General features: G+C 44.1%; 1 protein-coding gene and 1 long non-coding RNA gene across 2 annotated transcripts; one reads left to right on the forward strand and one right to left on the reverse strand.

The window, feature by feature from the left end:
- Positions 1-3,966: 3,966 nt before the first annotated feature.
- On the reverse strand, positions 3,967-14,700 carry LYPD8 (LY6/PLAUR domain containing 8). The gene is made up of 6 exons (XM_019963635.2): positions 14,655-14,700; positions 12,138-12,246; positions 11,653-11,772; positions 9,745-9,906; positions 8,048-8,179; positions 3,967-5,078 (listed from the first exon to the last, which is right to left on the reverse strand). The coding sequence occupies exons 2-6, from the start codon at positions 12,202-12,204 to the stop codon at positions 4,855-4,857; spliced, it is 705 nt and encodes a 234-aa protein (XP_019819194.2). The 5' UTR covers positions 12,205-12,246; positions 14,655-14,700; the 3' UTR covers positions 3,967-4,854.
- On the forward strand, positions 4,995-9,255 carry LOC139184133 (uncharacterized). Its single transcript, XR_011567646.1, has 3 exons — positions 4,995-5,597; positions 6,086-6,127; positions 8,817-9,255. It is a non-coding gene; the product is annotated as an uncharacterized lncRNA (long non-coding RNA).
- Positions 14,701-17,452: the final 2,752 nt, after the last annotated feature.

Below are 17,452 nucleotides of genomic sequence, written 5' to 3' on the forward strand. Positions count from 1 at the left end.
GTGTGTGGTATGCCTGTATGAACTTCACTATGAAAGCCCTGGCTGCTGCTTCACTGGGGCTACAACGGAGCGGCATCATGATTACATTATATAGGTTATGTTATGGCTGTGTTGTGGCTGCTGCTATGGCTGCTGCATCAGCAAGGAGGGAGACCATGTTATGGCTGCCATGCCAGCCAGGAGAGAATAAATGTGTCTGCATTTCCTACGGCTCCTCACATCTTCTTCCAGCCTCTTAGCTTGTGCCTTGCCTACCCTGGGTTCAGCAAACAGTGTGAACAGCAAGACAACTGGCGTCACGATCAGAATCAGCGATACATTCAGTTATTTCTTCCTCTTGTCTCTCTTCATGCTTTCTCTGGGCCTCCAATTCCATCAGCTCTTCATTAATAAGCTCCTCATGCTGGACAGCAAGGAGTTCAGTGAAGTCATTCTATAGCAGATCTAGCTTCAATAAAGATGCTATACTACTGTACTCTGTACAGTACACAAAAGCACAGCCACTTGTAGAGGATCCATGCATGTGACAATGTCTGCCAGACACATGAACTAACTTATGTGACTGGACACACAAATGCACATTCACATCTTTGAAAGTTTACGATTTGGAGATTCATATGTAGAGGACTTGCTTTATGAGCAGAAGAGCTGCCTGACTTTTCCAGGGTGGGACAGTGAAGATGCAGGGGGAAGCCTGGGGCCAGAGTCAGGTGGACTTCAGGGAGACTGGGGGACCTTGAGGATACAGGGGGAGAGGGCGTCTATATCTGGCCTGGAGGAGTGGTTACATGGGCACATTTGTCAAAACTCATTAGTCAACACATTTACATTTTACTGTATGTAAATCCTACAATCCTGGAGGAGGATATGGCAACCCATTGCTGTATTCTTGCTGGAAAATTCCCATTGACAGAGGAGCCTGGCAGGCTATAGTCATACATAACTGAGCACACACACACAAATCCTACAATATATGAATAAAGCTAATTCTAAATAAAATTACCTGGACAAATTTGTAAATTGTAAAGAGCTATAAAACTCAGTGATTCATGATTTGTCCAACTGTACAATGTAAATACAGAATTCTGTGGAGCTCCTCAGACATAGGGCTTATCCCAGAGCTCTGGCAGGGACTAAGGAGGAATTGGCAGCAAAGGGCTTTATCCAGGTGGGAAGTCCTAAACCCAGCCTAGAAGACAGGAATGCAGAGCTAACTATGCATAGCCAAGGAAAGGAATGTAGACATTGAACAGGAGTGGTGCTTTGCCCTCTTCTCTACTCTGGGTGAGGAGGCAAGAGGCAGCAGTGCAAATAGAAGTGCATAGAATGGTATCAATTACTCTCAGTTATAGCAACATGTAAGAGTGCTTGCCCTGGGCAGGTCCCTAATACTTCTCTGTTTAAACTCCCTCCCTTAAATATCATATGACATCCCTATATGTGGAATCTAAAAAGAAATGATACAAATGAACTTACTATAAAAATGAACTTACTTATTTAAAAAAGGAGACTCACAGACAAGAGAACACACTTACAGTTGCCAGGGGGAAGGATGGAGGGAAGGGATAGTTAGGGGAGTTGGGGATAGACATGTAATAGGCTGTTCTGTTTAAAATAGATAACCAATGGAGACCTACTGGATAACACATGGAACTCTGCCCAATGTTGTGTGGCAGCCTGGATGGGAGGGGAGTTGGGGAGGCAGAATGGATACAGGTATATATATGGCTGAGGCCCTTTGCTGTTCACCTGAAACTATCACAACACTGTTAATCAGCTTTATTCCAATACAAAGTAAGATGTTTAAAAAGTAAATAAGCTCCCTCTCTGTACTGTCTTCCTGTTCTTTCTACCTGCACCCTACAATCTGAGAGAGCTTCCTAGTATGAAAACCCAATCCTATTCCTACTTCTGTACTTACCTCTGCCATGGCCCTCTTCAGCCCTCCATCTAAAGCCTGAGTCCTTCCACCATGTGGAACCTCCCAGAATCTAGCCCTGCTCACCCGCCAGCTGCCTTCCCAAACCTCAGGACCCTGATTCCCATTCCTGTGTGACTCTTTGCTGTTCCCCTAAAGTACTGCTTCTTCCTCGAATCAAGCCTGAGTGAGGAACTTCCAGGAGATTCTAAGAGCATGTCAGCTCTGGTGGTGCCCTTGGCGGCTGGAGTCACCAGCCACATGAAAATGAAGATGTAAGCAAGCTGTGCTGTGGCCTGTGCAGTCATGGTGACAGTAACTATGGAGATCTGGGGAGGAAATGGAAAGGGAGGGGGGATCCTGAGACACAGAAGCAGCTATAACCTCAGTGAGGTCAGCATGGTCTGAAGGCAGTGGGCCAGGGCTGTGCCTTCCACATCACTCTTTCTGGTAGTCCTCTCTCTCCCTAGAGCATGGAGGGAGCTACTTTCAAACTGGAGTCATTTGCTGATGACTAGTATTTGCTTCTTGCCAGGGAGCTACATTGGCAGCTCTTACAACCCCATTCATTAGTCATAGTGATAACACTATCCCTTTAGTACAAGTGGGAAACTGAGGCCTGGAAAGATGACATATGTTGCCCAAGTTTCTAGGCTGGAATTTGAAGCTATGCCTCTGATGCTAGAGGTCATGCCAAGGCTCTTCTGTTCATGGAATTTTCCAGGAAAGAATACTGGAGTGGGTTGCCATGCCCTCCCCCAGGGGATCTTCCCAACCCAGGGATCAGAGCTGCATCACCTGTGTCTCCTGCATTGCAGGTGGATTCTTTGCCTCAGAGCCACTGGGGAAGCCCACTACCAAGCCATACTGGCTCTAAACCTGATACCTTGATCCTGCAAGCTGCATTTAAATAAACTGCTTCCTCACAAGCCATGTAATTGAGGCCTTACCCCTGGGGCAGGCTGCATAATCCTCTAGACTCTCTTCTTGTCAATAAGCTGGATGCAGAACACTTAACCAAGATCCCAGGAATCCCAGAAAATGGGAGAACCAAACTGTAGGATAGAAAGAGTCTGGCCACTTCCTCACTCTTAGAGGGGAGCTGCCCAGTCAGGAACATCTATATGAGTTTAAATAACTTAGAAATGAACTTTTCTTGTATTAAACCCCTAAGTTTTTTGGTTTTGTTTTGTTTTTGTTTTTTACTGATATCCATTTGTTACAACAGCATGGTTTTACAATTTGTTATTAATTGCAAAGGACAAAAACGATAACTTTATGTTGGAGAAACCTGGCTGATGTCACCTTAAAAAAGCAATCAAGATTAGCATCACCAGTTGATATGACGTCAACATCATGTAACTTCTGGCACTTCCTTGGTGGTACAATAGCTAAGACTCCATGCTCCCAGTGCAGGGGGTGCTGAGTTTGATCCCTGGTCAGGAACTAGATCCCACATGCTGCAACTGAGAGTTTGTATGCCACAACTAAAAAATCCACATGTCACAGTGAAGATTGAAGATCATATGTGTTGCAGCTAAGACCCAGTGCAAGCAAATAAATAATGTTTTTTAACTATGTAGCTCCTGATAAGATGCACTGGAGTTCTATACCCATGTCCCATTTCATGCAAGGGTATGAGACATACCATTTCTGTGGGGTACTTGCCAAAAAACATGGCTTCGATTTTATCATGAGAAAACTTCAAACAACCTCAAATTTCTAAAAAAATAATCGGTCAGTGAAATAAAGACTCCAAAACTGTAACAGAGTATGGGAGACTGAGGAGACATAAACAACTAAATCCTGTACCAGAGAAAGGACATTAGTGAAAAGTGGCAAAAGTCAGATGAGGTCTATTAGTTAACAGTATTGTTTAAATGCTCATTTCCCGATTTCAGTAATTGTACTGTGGTTATCTAAGATGTGAACATAAGAGGAAGGTGGGTGAGGGGGTACTAGAACTCTGAACTGTTTTTGAAACTTTGAGAAATCTAAAATTACTTCAAAATTAAAAAAAAAATAAGTAAATAAGAATGAATGTGGTGATGAGTTACCACCAGACGGCCCTTCTGGGGGCTTTGGTCTTAATCATCATTGGCAAGCCTGGACAATAAAGACCCAAACTGGTTTATACCTTTAAAAGTTTTTATTACAGAAAACCCCATTCTTCCAAGTCCAGCTCAAAGCGCCCCCCGCCTGCCCTAGTTTTTTTTTTTTTTTTTTTACTAAATCTAGGCTTCTGTACATATTGGATCAAATGGTTTTCTTGCTCCTTGGGTATCTGCTATGGAGTCGAGGACTCTGCCACTGATTGTAGGCTCTCCGAGAGGAGGGGCTGGGACTCTGTAGCCGTGTTCCATTCCGTGACACCTGGTCAGCAAGGTACTGACAGCGTTATGCCCCTGCCTAGGAGGCTAAGCAGGGGAATCTGCCAGCCTTCAGCAACCACTGTGCACCCACTTTGGGTCTCATGGTGACAGGGCTCTAGACAATGTCACTGTGATCTTTGACTACAGCTAATACAACTGCTGGCATCAACACAGGGCATTATGGCTGGGACACTCCCTGAGTGTGAGGATGGGGAGAGTGGCATGTCAGTCCCCAGAAATGCAGGATTGCAGGCAAAAGATGCCAGCACAGGAGAAGGGTCTGCTTCTCAGAAGCAAACTGGACAGGGATCAGGGCGGTCCTGGGAGCCCACACACAAAGGTGCAAAGATTTCAAAGGCGAGGAGCTGGGAAGTGATGGTGGACAGTGGCTTGAAGGAAGCCCGGCCCAGAACATATCAGGACAGATTTGATCAGCGAGTGAACCAATGCTTTAATAATAAAGAATAATGTGGCTATCACAGGACATTGCCTGGATGGCTGTGACTGCTACTGCTACTCACTGAGCATTTAAACAGGGGAGGAGAGTGTTTGAGGGTGCAGATCTCAGAGCAGCAGGCTTAGCAGGAGGATGCTGGCTAGGGCCAAGGGTGTGAAGGAGGCTTGAGAGCCAGTGTCAGTGGTGGCCAGGGGAGTGGTTGTTGAGAAGTTGTCTCCACACTCAAACTTTCGGAAAGTGACTCCTCTGAACGTCTGATTTCCAGCACCCAGGGACTCACAGGTGGAGATGCTGACATTGGAGCAACCTTTCAGCACGAGTGTTTTCGTCTCTGTGAATGCAAACGAGACAGTAAGGACTTTACAGTCCCTTCACCCTCCCTCCCCAAGTGACCTGCAAGAGCTGAAACAGGTCTGTTCCTGAAACAGGAGCTTGGAGAAAGGAGCCCAGGATCAAGAACAATAACTGAAAGGTAATGGTAATGGCAGAGTGACCATGGAGGTGAGGGTCTAGATCCCTTCCTTGACCCAGTCCCAGAGGAAACTGAGGCTCCTGAAGTTGGATGTAAGCCTGAGCTGGACCTAAGACTCAAATCTTCAGTTTTTTCCTGAGAACAGGTTCAGACCCTCCATAAATCCTCTGTTCTCAATCCAAGAAGAAGTCAGCACTTCAGACTGCTCCTGGCCTCCACTCCTCTAGGCTCTGCTTTCAATCCCCATTCCTCTCTGGACCTGAGTTCTCTCTACCTGAGTTTTCCTTGAGAAGAGGGGAAACAGTCAGAGGGGATACGAAGAGACTACCACGTCTTTGCTCCTAATCTGTGTTATGATATGTTGAACTCTATTTTAAGGTAAGGTCCTTGGAAAAGACCAAGGGAATTTGCAAAGAAGATGTGATTGTGATTTCAGCTACCTTTTATTGAGTACCGATTATGTGCCAGTATTGCTCTATAATAGTGTATGTGTATTATTCAGTCGTTAAGTCATGTCCAACACTTTGTGATTGCTTTGAAGGCTGCAAGCCAAATTGTCCTGAAGGACAGGCAGTTCACAGAGGAGGAGGGGGCTAGAGGAGGCTATTTGTTAGAGTCAGGGCTATAGTTTGAGTTCAAGGCTGACTCCATCCTTGCTCTGAGAAGGAAGGAGAAACTTCCAAATACCAGTAAAGAAAGAAATTCTTTGCTGTTTTAGAGCAAATATCAGTGTTGAAGGTTGAATTAGAGTGTGTGAGGAAGATATGTTGCTTGGCACATGTCTGCAGTATTTTTTTAAGTGACCTTGGGCAAAAACAAAAACAAAATCCTACATTTATGATGACTTTGATCTGTCTGGCTTTCAGATTAAGTCAAGGCCTGGGACTTTGCAGACACCTTGGAATAAGGTAAGCAGAAACAGCAAGTCCTTCTTATGCCATTGCTGCCTTCAGGCAAAGCTTTAGAATTAGACATCAGAGCTGTGTAGACATCAAGACCCTTAAATGCATATTATTACCTGACATAAATCACTCTGAAAAGGCTACAAACTATACGATTTCAACCATATATATTCTGATAAAGGCAAAACTATAGAAAGAGTAAAGAAAAATCAGAGGTTGCCAGGGGTTAGGGTTAGATAGAGCACAGAGGATTTTCAGGTCAGTGACACTACTGTGCATGATACTATGACAGTAGATACATGTCATCATACATTTGTCAAAAGCCATATAATATGCAGTACAAACAGTGAACCCTAATGGACTCTAAATGATAGCGATGTGTCAGTGTAGGCTCATGGATGATAACAATGTACCTTTTTGGTGGATGATGTTGATAGTGGGGAAGGCTATATATGTGTAGGGGAAAAAATTATAGAAAAAATATATCTTCCTCTCAATTTTCCTATGAATCTAAAACTTCTCTAAAAAATTAAGTCTATCTTTTTTTTTTTTTAAGTAAAAAGAAGTTCAGGAGAAGTATGAAGTTTGGCCCCACTAAGAAATCTGCAATTACAATTATGCATCAATTTCCAAAACCATAACTGCCATTTAACAAAAGTTGAAATCAAATTGTACTTGGATATTGGTGCTCTTTAAACTCTTATTATTGTAAGGCATACTGTGGCAGAGACTGACTGACTGTTCATTTTAGTTTTATGCCTCTTCCTTTCCTGCTGTGTCACCACTGGATTAAATTTCCACCTTCCAGGGCAGTCTGAGTCCCAGACAACAGAATGTGGAAGGGAGTGAGGAACTCGCTTCTAGGCATTGCCTGTAATAACCTTCCTGCCTTCCTCCACTCCCCCTCTTACCCCACCTGCTGGTGAGATGCAAAGAATACAGAAAAGAGCTGCCAAGTCCTGAGTGAGTAGGGGCTGGCGCCTCAAGATGAAAAGTATCCAGGGCCCTGGACTCTGCAATGAACTGCTCCATGAGCAAGAAATAAACTATATTGCATTGAGCCATAGGACATGGAAGCTGCCCTTTAACAGTAATTAACTAACACTAATAGTGTTATATTAGTAATATTAGCATTAGTAATTGGCTAATAGTAATAGTTAATAAATGTATTATTATTTAAATAATCATGCATAACATTTGTCTGAATATTTAAAGAATAATATTTATTAGTTTTATATTGTATGATGGTTCATTTGTATCTCATAACAGTTACTATCAAATTACTCCTGTAGAAAAGAACAGTTGGTTCGATTTTTTTTTAGAGAAATCATCATTATTGTTCATTTTCAAATATCCAGTGACTTTTTTAAGTAGGAAACACTGTGTTGATTTACACCATGACCAAGGGGAATAGATCATAGCTAAAATGTAAAATAGCTTTTTTATTTCAATGTTGTTTTTCTTCTTTTTCCAATTGGTTGGGTATTAAAGCCCAATTTGAGTCTCCCTTCTAGGCAACTCTGGTTTTCAGAAGCCAACACCTCTCAGTGACAGGTAGAGAAGGGAAGTTACATATAAAAAGTAATAAAAGTCAAACCCACCCACACCTACAGAACAGCTCAACCTAGTAAAGAAATAAATGCCAGGAGTGACGTGATGCCCTTAAATGAGCCTGGTTTGATTACAAGTCATAAAGAGAATAGAATTCAAAATATGGACAGCCCAGGAGGAATGACACTGGACTGAGGAGCCAAAAATAGCAAGCAACTCAAGTCTACATTGACAGCCTCACTATCTCAAAGGTACCCTGGCCAAATGTATTTCCTCATCCTATCTCCACCAGGCCTTTTTTGTGAATCCAGAATTTATGATCCAAGGTGTAACCTGTGTTTTAAATTCAAGTCCCATAAAAAGGAATTCACATACCATTTGTAAATTCTGCAATTATACTGACACATCTTTCTCCATAACATTTCTGGGTTTCATTACAGGAAGTTTCATTATTTCCATAACACGCAGGGCACTCCATGTTTCTGGACCCCTCTTGATGTGGAGAAGCTGGGTAGAGTAAGAATCATTAACTCAGAACAATGTTATCACAAAGATCATGGTATTGCCTGGAGTGGAAGGGGAAATGCAGACAAAGATGCTAGCCAGAGAGACCTCTCAGGGTCTCTCTGCATGCTCAGGAATCTCCGATCCTGCCATAAAAATACCAGTCATCCTATTCCCATGTCTCACCAAAGTATTTGCAGCACTTAACCTCATAGATCTGCCCATACAGACCATCCACTCTTCAAGAACTGTGGTTGATGAGTGTGTTGGGATGAGAAGGGAAAGGTAAGATTTTGAGCTAAAACTAACATTAGCCAGCTATTCTGGATTTAGTCAACAAGTGTGTGACTATTACTAAATCTTGCTCTGAACAAATGAAATCAAGTAATTATTTATCATCGTGACTTTGATTTTTTTAAAAATTATATGAGACCCAGCTCTGCTATGAATGAACCATGCTCTATGACTATGGCCACATTTTCTCCTCTTCAAAACAAAGGTTTTGATCTAAGCCAGCGGTTCTCAAATGACGGTCCAGGAACTCCTGGGGATCCCTGAGATCCTTCCAGGGAGTCCACTAGGTCAAAATTATTTTCATGATGATACTAAGATGTTCTTTGCCTCTTTGTCTTTCCTTCAGGGAAATACAATGGAGTTTTCCAGTGGCAACATGACATGTGAGATTGAAACAGAATAAATGAACAAGCAAATCTGAGAACCAGCTGTATTCTATTAAACCAGAAATTAAAGTGCTTTGAAAAAACATGGAACAATGCCATTCTTTCCACTAAATATATTTTGTTTTGGAAAATAATTATTTCTATTCTAATAACATAAAAATGTTATTAATGTTAACATGTAATGGGTTTTATTATTTTTTAGTAATGGCAACCCACTCCAGTACTCTTGCCTGGAAAATCCCATGGACAGAGGAGCCTGGTGGGCTGCAGTCCATGGGGTCGCTAAGAGTTGGATATGACTGAGCGTCTTCACTTTCACTTTTCACTTTCATGCTTTGGAGAAGGAAATGGCAACCCACTCCAGTGTTCTTGCCTGGAGAATCCCAGGGACGGGGGAGCCTGGTGGGCTGCCGTCTATGGGGTCGCACAGAGTCGGACACGACTGAAGCGACTTAGCAGCAGCAGCAGCAGCAGTAACTAACAAATATTTTTAAAATTTCTTAGCCTTATTTTTAATACAGTAAATATTGATAGATATAGTCCACAGAAACAGAAATTATTTGGGGTCCCTCCGTAATTTTCAAGACTTAGCATCTGGAAAGAGGATGTGAGGCCGCAAAATTTGAAAGCTACTAATTAGCAGCGACTGCCCTCCCACACAGGTTGAAGAGCTGTGATTTCTGTCTTTACTGAGAAACGGAAAGCATAATGTTAGTGCTGGTTTTCTTCATTTGTTTCTCAAGTAATTGTTGTATGTCAGCTGTTAATGTTACCCAACTATGCACTGAAGTGCCTAGGCTTAATGTATCCATCTAAGCTTGACAATCACAAGTCGTGAAAGAAGGGATGGATATGGGAGGACAGAGGGAAGATGTGGCCAGCACCCACCGGTGGTATTACTGGTTTGATTGCATGGCTCTCCTAGGCAACACTGGCTTTCAAAGTGGAAGGTTTCATTTTCAGATACATAGACCGTGAAAGACTCAACCGTGGTGTTACTGCAGTTCTCTTCAGAGCAGGCATGATCCTCATACCATGTGGGGTGTTCTCCTACACAAAGGCAAACACAGACTATCAGTCCTGGGTACAAAGCATTCAGGGAGCAACTGCTTTAGGCAAGGACAGAAAATACACTCTCAGCTCAGTGCAATTTAGGGGACACTGAAGAGAGTTTCCTGCAAAAAGAAAAAATCCTTCCCCAAAAAGTAGTTTCTGGCTTCAGCAGGAGATCTTGCAGCTTAAATTGCAGGTGAAAGGCTGATGGGTGAAGTGGATGGTTCACACTGACACGCCCAAAGCCAATGATCAGTCTTAACATCTCTAAATATAGCCAAGCAGATGTGGTGGGTCTATATACAACATGATATTGAACCTGAAACTAGCAAAGCTTATAGACCAAAGCTGTGCAATATGGTGGTCATTTATAAAGCTCTATGTGGTCAGTTACAAATCACTTCCTCATATTTCAAGAGACCAATACCTGAATGTACATATAAGACAGCATTGATATACACATTAACATCACTGAAAAAAAACTTCTACTGAACAGCATGAGTACAGTTTACAGGAAATACCAGGACGAGCGGAACAAGTGAAATGACATCACAAAGAAGCAATCAAGCAAAGCCAGAATATGAGACAGCTACAGGACAAATGCCCCTATTTCTCCAACCATTCAATGGAATTGAGCAAAAAAAGAAAAGATCTTACTAAACAAACTAGGCACGATAGACCTAACAGCAAAATGTAATTTTGTTTGGGTCCAAATTCCAATGCATCAATTATATTTCAATATCTTTGAAATATATTGAACATTTTTAAGGTCACCTTAATTTTAAAATTTAAAAGTATAGCTAATTTTCTTAGGTGTGATCCTTGTATGGTAGTTATGTAAAAAGCAGGGGAGAGTTCTTACCAGAGATGAACAATGAAGTGTTTATAAGGGAAATAATATGTTATCTAAATTTCTTTAAAATACTATGGGGAGTAAATTAGGAGTTAAGGATTAAAATATACATGTCACTATATATAAAATAAATCACCAACAAGGACCTACTGAATAGCCCAGGGAACCATACTCAATAACTTGTAATAACCTATAATGGAAAAGAATCCATTTTCCTAAAATGGAAAAGAATTTGTGTTTGTGTGTGTGTGTGTGTGTATGAGACTCACTTTGCTGTACACCTGAAACTAACACAGTATTGTAAATCAAATATATTTCAGTAAAAATTTAAAGAATAAAAATGCTATGGGAAAAAAATAGCAAAATGTTAATTGTTGACACAGGACCACAGTTCACTATACTCCTCTTCCTGCTTTTGTGTATGTTTGAAATGGTCATAATAAAAAGTTAAAAATAAATCAAAATGCTCTGAGAGAGCTGTAACAATCATACAAGCAAAATACCCTGGAAGGAAGTCAGAGTGAAAGTATGTTGAATCTGAAACAGGAAGGAACACTGAGAAGAAGGAAAGGGGAGCAGAAAATGGAAAAGTGAAAGCACCTAGAGAGAGTTGACTGCTTATACTTTAGCTAAGAGCTGTCCCTGCTTCTCATGTCCATTAGGATGGGCCTACAATGAGGTTTCAGCCAGAGGAAGCAATTCCAAGGAGCCACAGGGGCTTGTCCGCTTGCTTGGCTGGACACTTGCATGTTGCTTCTCCTGGGAGGTGCCTTCATGACTCCCTCTCTCCGTGCACAGCCCAGCCTTAGCCTTCCTTTTCCTGGCCAACCCCTCCAGCACCTGCCCTGTGCAAGTTCCAGAAATGAGAATGATCAGTGCCTGAGGCTCACCATGATAAAAGTTGGTTGAGAAACTTGTACAGCTGGTGGTGGCATTTGAGGGACACTCCGTGGCATTTTTTGCAACACAGCTGTCTTTCAATGAATTACACTGTATACAGCGCAGTGTATCTGGGGAGACAAAATATTTGGCATCATCAACATTCAGGAGACACTAATAGAGTTTGCTTTGGAAAAAGCACCACACTTACCTCACGTTAAAAGAATAGTCAAGATAGCATCCCTTCCCTCTGGGGTCCCCCAAACTTTAAGCTGTGAGATGTCTACCATTCTCCGGTTGGAAGACCCAACCTTGACCCACAGCACAGAGTGGTATCACAGGGTGCAGTGTGCAAGAAGGGGTCTCACAGTCTTCACTGCCCACATCTTGACAAGAGGTCACTTGAGGGGATTCCAGAGCACCAAGACTGACAAGAATCTGGTGAGATGAAAAATGGGGTCTTCATTCCAAAAGGGAGCAACATGGTTTCCCTCACCTACAGCTGCAACCGTGAGCACGACGACGATACCAGCAAAGAGGAAGCTCTTCATGGTGCTGGACATATATCTCCTGAAGACGAGAACTGTGGCTGCAGAGCCTCAAGCCTGAAGAGAGAGGCACAAAGAAAACAGTCCGGGGATTCAGAAGATTGCTAGAGCGTGATATCCCCTAGGGTTGCAATCACACTTCAACAAACCTAGCCCAACCTTGTGACGGAAGGAATCAACATCATCAGCTGGAAGCACAGAGCCATGATACAGATTCAAACCTGCCTTTAGACCCACAAGAATCTGAGTTTTCCCTTTGCCTACAAAGGTATCTACATACACAGGTACGAAAGCCTGGGGCATTTCCTACAGAGCCACTACAGATACAAAATGGGCAGGCAGATGATTGCCAGCCCCACTGAGGACAGGCGTCCAAGAAGAAAGCTGGACTGTGCTCTCCCAGAGCACAGTGTCCATCCTCTAGTTGGAATCTTGCCACTTTCACATAATGCCGTTAGGGGCTCTGTCTCTGCCATCACCACTCCAATAAGCAGATACCTACTGAGCACTTACTCTGTTCTGAACATTTACTTGCATTGATTCATGTAATTCCTCCATCTCTGTAGGCAGGTACTATTATTAGGATCACCTTTACTTCAAAGGGGGGAATTAAGCCCCTGAGAAGTTAGGTAAGCACTCAAAGTCGAGGTCACACTCCGGAGAGGAATAAAAGCTGGATTTGGCCCAGATCCCTAATCCTCACTCCACACTGCCTCCAACAGACATGACTCCCAAAGCCCCAGACCCAAAGGTCCCAGCACACCTCTGACAGGTCCGTCATCAACCTCTCTGAACCTGTAAGTTGTCTAATAGCTAAGGTTTAGCTGTATTTATTAAGATCCTGAGAGTTGGAGACTAGAAAATGTAAACTACTATATATAGGATGGATAAACAGCCAGTTCCTACTGTACAGCACAAGGGACTATATTCAATATCTTGTGATAATCCATAATGTAAAAGAATATTTTTTAAAAAAGAATGCCTATATGTGTAAAACTGAGTCACTTTGCTCTACAGCAGATTAGCACAACATTGTATATCAGCTATACTTTAAATTAAATAAATAAATATCCTGAATCAGAGCTCCTAAAATTTCAATTTGCCCATGTATCAAAGCAGCATGAAAGGGAACTGTCTGGCTCTGCACTGAGTCCTTCTTTATCATTAGCTCATTTATCCTGTGAACAGGAGGCAGGAGCCACATGTGGCCACTTACATTTGGATTCATCGAAGGAATAAAAAAGAAACATTATTTCTCAGACTGGCCATGTTGCAGTGCCCAGTGGCCACCTGTGGCTGGTGGCTGCTGTACTGGCCAGTGCAGGTATGAAACAAGCCCCAGGGCACAGTGCTGCTATAAAGATTTTTGCCTACTCCCCAGCTGAAAAACCTGCAGAAGGAGGGATAATGAAAATTGCCCAAACTCATTCAGCTTGTAAGACCAAAAGTGGGACTCCATTCGGGGTCCTTCCAGGTCCAAAATCGAGTTGTACCATGAAAACTGCCACTTATTAAAGAGCAGCAAACCTTCTACTGGGCGCTGCAACCCACCGCCTGCATCCCACTTCACCAACCACACATACATGTACCCCCCCAACATACACACACACACGCACAACACTATGATCACCTAGTTAACTTATTAGGGGTCAGTGAAAAGAAAGAGAAACTAGTCACAGTCAGGGAAGACAGATGGCCCATCAATTATCTAATGGCCCCAATATTTAGAGATCCAAGGAGAAAAAGTACGTTTGGTTTGGAGGCTGTGGCAGATGTTCTATGCATTGTCCCCTACATCCTCCCCTGCCGTGACCGCTCCAGGCACAGAACCCCAGTGCAGAGAGGTTCAGGGACTGGGCTTCCTAGGAAGGGCATCTCAAGCCTTGTGGGTGTAAAGGAAGAGGAGCTAGGGTGAAAAATGAGAAAGAGGCCACAGAAGCCACATCAATTAAGTGCACAAATCACCTCAGCCCAGGTACCGACCTGATGATTAGCCTCATTTTCAGAGGGACATAATGGAGGCCCAGAGTGGTCAGGACTCTGCCCAGGAACACACAGCAGAGAGACAGAGACTGAAGGTGGTGAGACCAAGGGGCCAGCAAGCTGGGGGCCAGGGCAGAGGGCCCCATAGGGAAAATGAGAGCAAGCGCATCTGTACACCCCTTTGCAAAGTCCTTCCCCCTCATTTTATCATTGGACATTTTCAGCAGTCTGAGAGGGTCCTATCACAATCGCTCTCATGTTACACAGAGGAGCACGAGCTCACAGAAACTGCGAGAAGGACACCACGAACACACGGAGCAAAGTCCAGTACCTCTTGACTCCAGCCTTCCCCTCCTGGGCACTGCTGAAGCAGCGAGAACCAAGAGAACGCCCTGGACCCCAGACAGCTCTGAACACCTTTCCCCTGCTCTCAGCTGCTCCCAGGCTGGGCCCCGCTTCAAAGCTCAGCCCCACTCCTTTACCTTCTCTGTCTGGCCCAGAGACTGCCCTGCAGAAGGTGGATCCCAGCAGAAGGCTGGAGAAGGTGTGTGAGGGGCCTTATATAGCAGGTGGCTGCACAATCAGAAAGCACAACCGCCTACAGGGAGGGGCTTCTGGGCCAGACTGGGCCCTGCCCAACTGCAGAGCCATACACGGCTTAACCCTTGGCAGCTATGATGCTGGTCAAGTCTCTGAAGCCTCCAGGAATTGAGAAAAACTTTGGTCAGGGCCTGCCTTTGGCAAAAGATACAGAGGAGCCAGATATGTCCCTGGCATTGTCTCATGTGGGCCACCACCCACCAGATGGATTCCATGACCAGTAGATGGATCACAAGTATCACCTTATCCTGACCTCGCAAAGCAGTCACCTTGATTAGCCCATCTACAGATGAGGAAACAAAGGTACATAAGAGAAACCTAATAGGGCTTCCCTGGTGGCTCAGTGATGAAGAATCTGCCTGCCACTGCAGGAGACAGGTTCAATCCATGGTCCAGGAAGATCCCACATACCTCGGAGCAGCTAAGCCTGGGAACCAAAACTACTGAAGCCTGTGTGCCTGGAGCCGGTGCTCCGCAAAGCCATCACAATGAGAAGCCCGGGCCCGGGCACCACAACTAGAGTAGCCCCTGCTTGCTGCAACTAGAGAAAAAGTCCACACAGCAATGAAGACCCAGCACAGCCAAAAAATAAATAAATAAATGATTGTTTTAAAAGAGAGAGAACGATAACAGACTCTCCCAAGATTACACAGCTGGGAAAGACTCAAAACTCAGAATCAGGTCACATGGGGGTTGTGCAGCTCAGGGAAGAAGCTCAGGTCTCCTTGGGCAAGTGTCTGAACTTCACTAATTCTTAGGGTCCTCCAGCCAAGATGAGGATAAACTCATTGTACAATCTCACAGGGTAGAGGGGCCATAAAGCCCCTGCTTGCAGAATACACTATGCACCTCAGTGAGGGGCCCACAGCCCCTGCTGCTGCTGCCCCCCCACACCCTAGGCATTTCGTCTGGCAGCACGGTCTGGGCAGCCTCTGTTGGTGAGAGCAGAGGCGGGCCAGCCTCCTCCCAGCACCTTCCCATCGTGGTGTGTGTGTGCTTCTGGCTTTGACTGTGGATCTGAGCTCCCTTCCCTCCTGCTGTTCCTACCCCTTCAGACACTTACACTCTCACATACAGACATACCACACACACAGAGGTTTCAGGTAGGCATCTCACCAACACTTCCCAGCGGGCAGTTAAATCTTAAGAGTTCTCTCTCTTGAATATACTCCTTGTCCATCTGCTGACCTCTTTGCCCGGACTGTGGCTCAGGTCTCCTTCTTTCCTTAAATTCATGCATTTAATCAACAAATGGGGCATCCCATGCCCACTCTAGGAATTTGGGAGGTATTTGGGCAAACAGAGACTTTGCCTTCTGTAGGAGTATAGTCTAGAGGGAGGGACATGACACAGATAAAGTAATAAATAAGCAAATTACAGGGTAGATTAGGATATGGTGACTGCACTGGCGAAAAAAGAGTAGTGAGGGATCAACCGTGCTGGGGGAGGGGACACATGATTCAATTTTAAATAGAGAGGCATTGGTCTCACGGAGAAGGCAAAATCTGAGTTATTTCTATATGCAGATCCTCTGGCCATCTCCTGTTTTCTCCTTTCTTACCCTTCTGCCATCAGTCTGACTACAACAGCATTTTCCAAAACAAAGGTAGCTCCCTCCTTAATAGAATCCTCAGTTCAGTTCAGTTCAGGAGCTCAGTCATCTCCGACTCTTTGTGACCCCATGAATTGCAGCACGCCAGGCCTCCCTGTCCATCACTAACTCCTGGAGTTCACTCAGACTCACAGCCATCGAGTCGGTGATGCCGTCCAGCCATCTCATCCTCTGTCATCTCCTTCTCCTCCTTCTCCCAATCCCTCCCAGCATCAGAGTCTTTTCCAATGAGTCAACTCTTCGCACGAGGTGGCCAAAGTACTGGAGTTTCAGCTTTAGCATCATTCCTTCCAAAGAACACCCAGGATTGGTCTCCTTTAGAATGGACTGGTTGGATCTCCTTGCAATCCAAGGGACTCTCAAGAGTCTTCTCCAACACCACAGTTCAAAAGCATCAATTCTTCGGCGCTCAGCCTTCTTCACAGTCCAACTCTCACATCCATACATGACCACAGGAAAAACCATAGCCTTGACTAGACAGACCTTTGTTGGCAAAGTAATGTCTCTGCTTTTGAATATGCTATCTAGGTTAGTCATAACTTTTCTTCCAAGGAGTAAGCGTCTTTTAATTTCATGGCTGCAGCCACCATCTGCAGTGATTTTGGAGCCCAGAAAAATAAAGTCAGCCACTGCTTCCACTGTTTCCCCATCTATTTGCCATGAAGCAATGGGACCAGATGCCATGATCTTCGTTTTCTGAATGGTGAGCTTTAAGCCAACTTTTTCACTCTCTACTTTCACTTTCATCAAGAGGCTTTTTAGCTCCTCTTCACTTTCTGCCATAAGGGTGGTGTCATCTGCATATCTGAGGTTATTGATATTTCTCCCGACAATCTTGATTCCAGCTTGTGCTCCTTGCAGCCCAGCGTTTCTCACAGTGTACTCTGCATAGAAGTTAAATAAGCAATGCCATTCTCCCAAATCTTCCCACCCTCTCCCTCTCCCACAGAGTCCATATGACTGTTCTATACATCAGTGTCTCTTTTGCTGTCTCATACACAGGGTTATTGTTACCATCTTTCTAAATTCCATATATATGCGTTAGTATACTGTATTGGTGTTTTCCTT

This window comes from Bos indicus, chromosome 7, assembly GCF_029378745.1.
Source record: "Bos indicus isolate NIAB-ARS_2022 breed Sahiwal x Tharparkar chromosome 7, NIAB-ARS_B.indTharparkar_mat_pri_1.0, whole genome shotgun sequence".
In the NCBI taxonomy this organism is placed as follows: Eukaryota; Metazoa; Chordata; class Mammalia; order Artiodactyla; family Bovidae; genus Bos; species Bos indicus.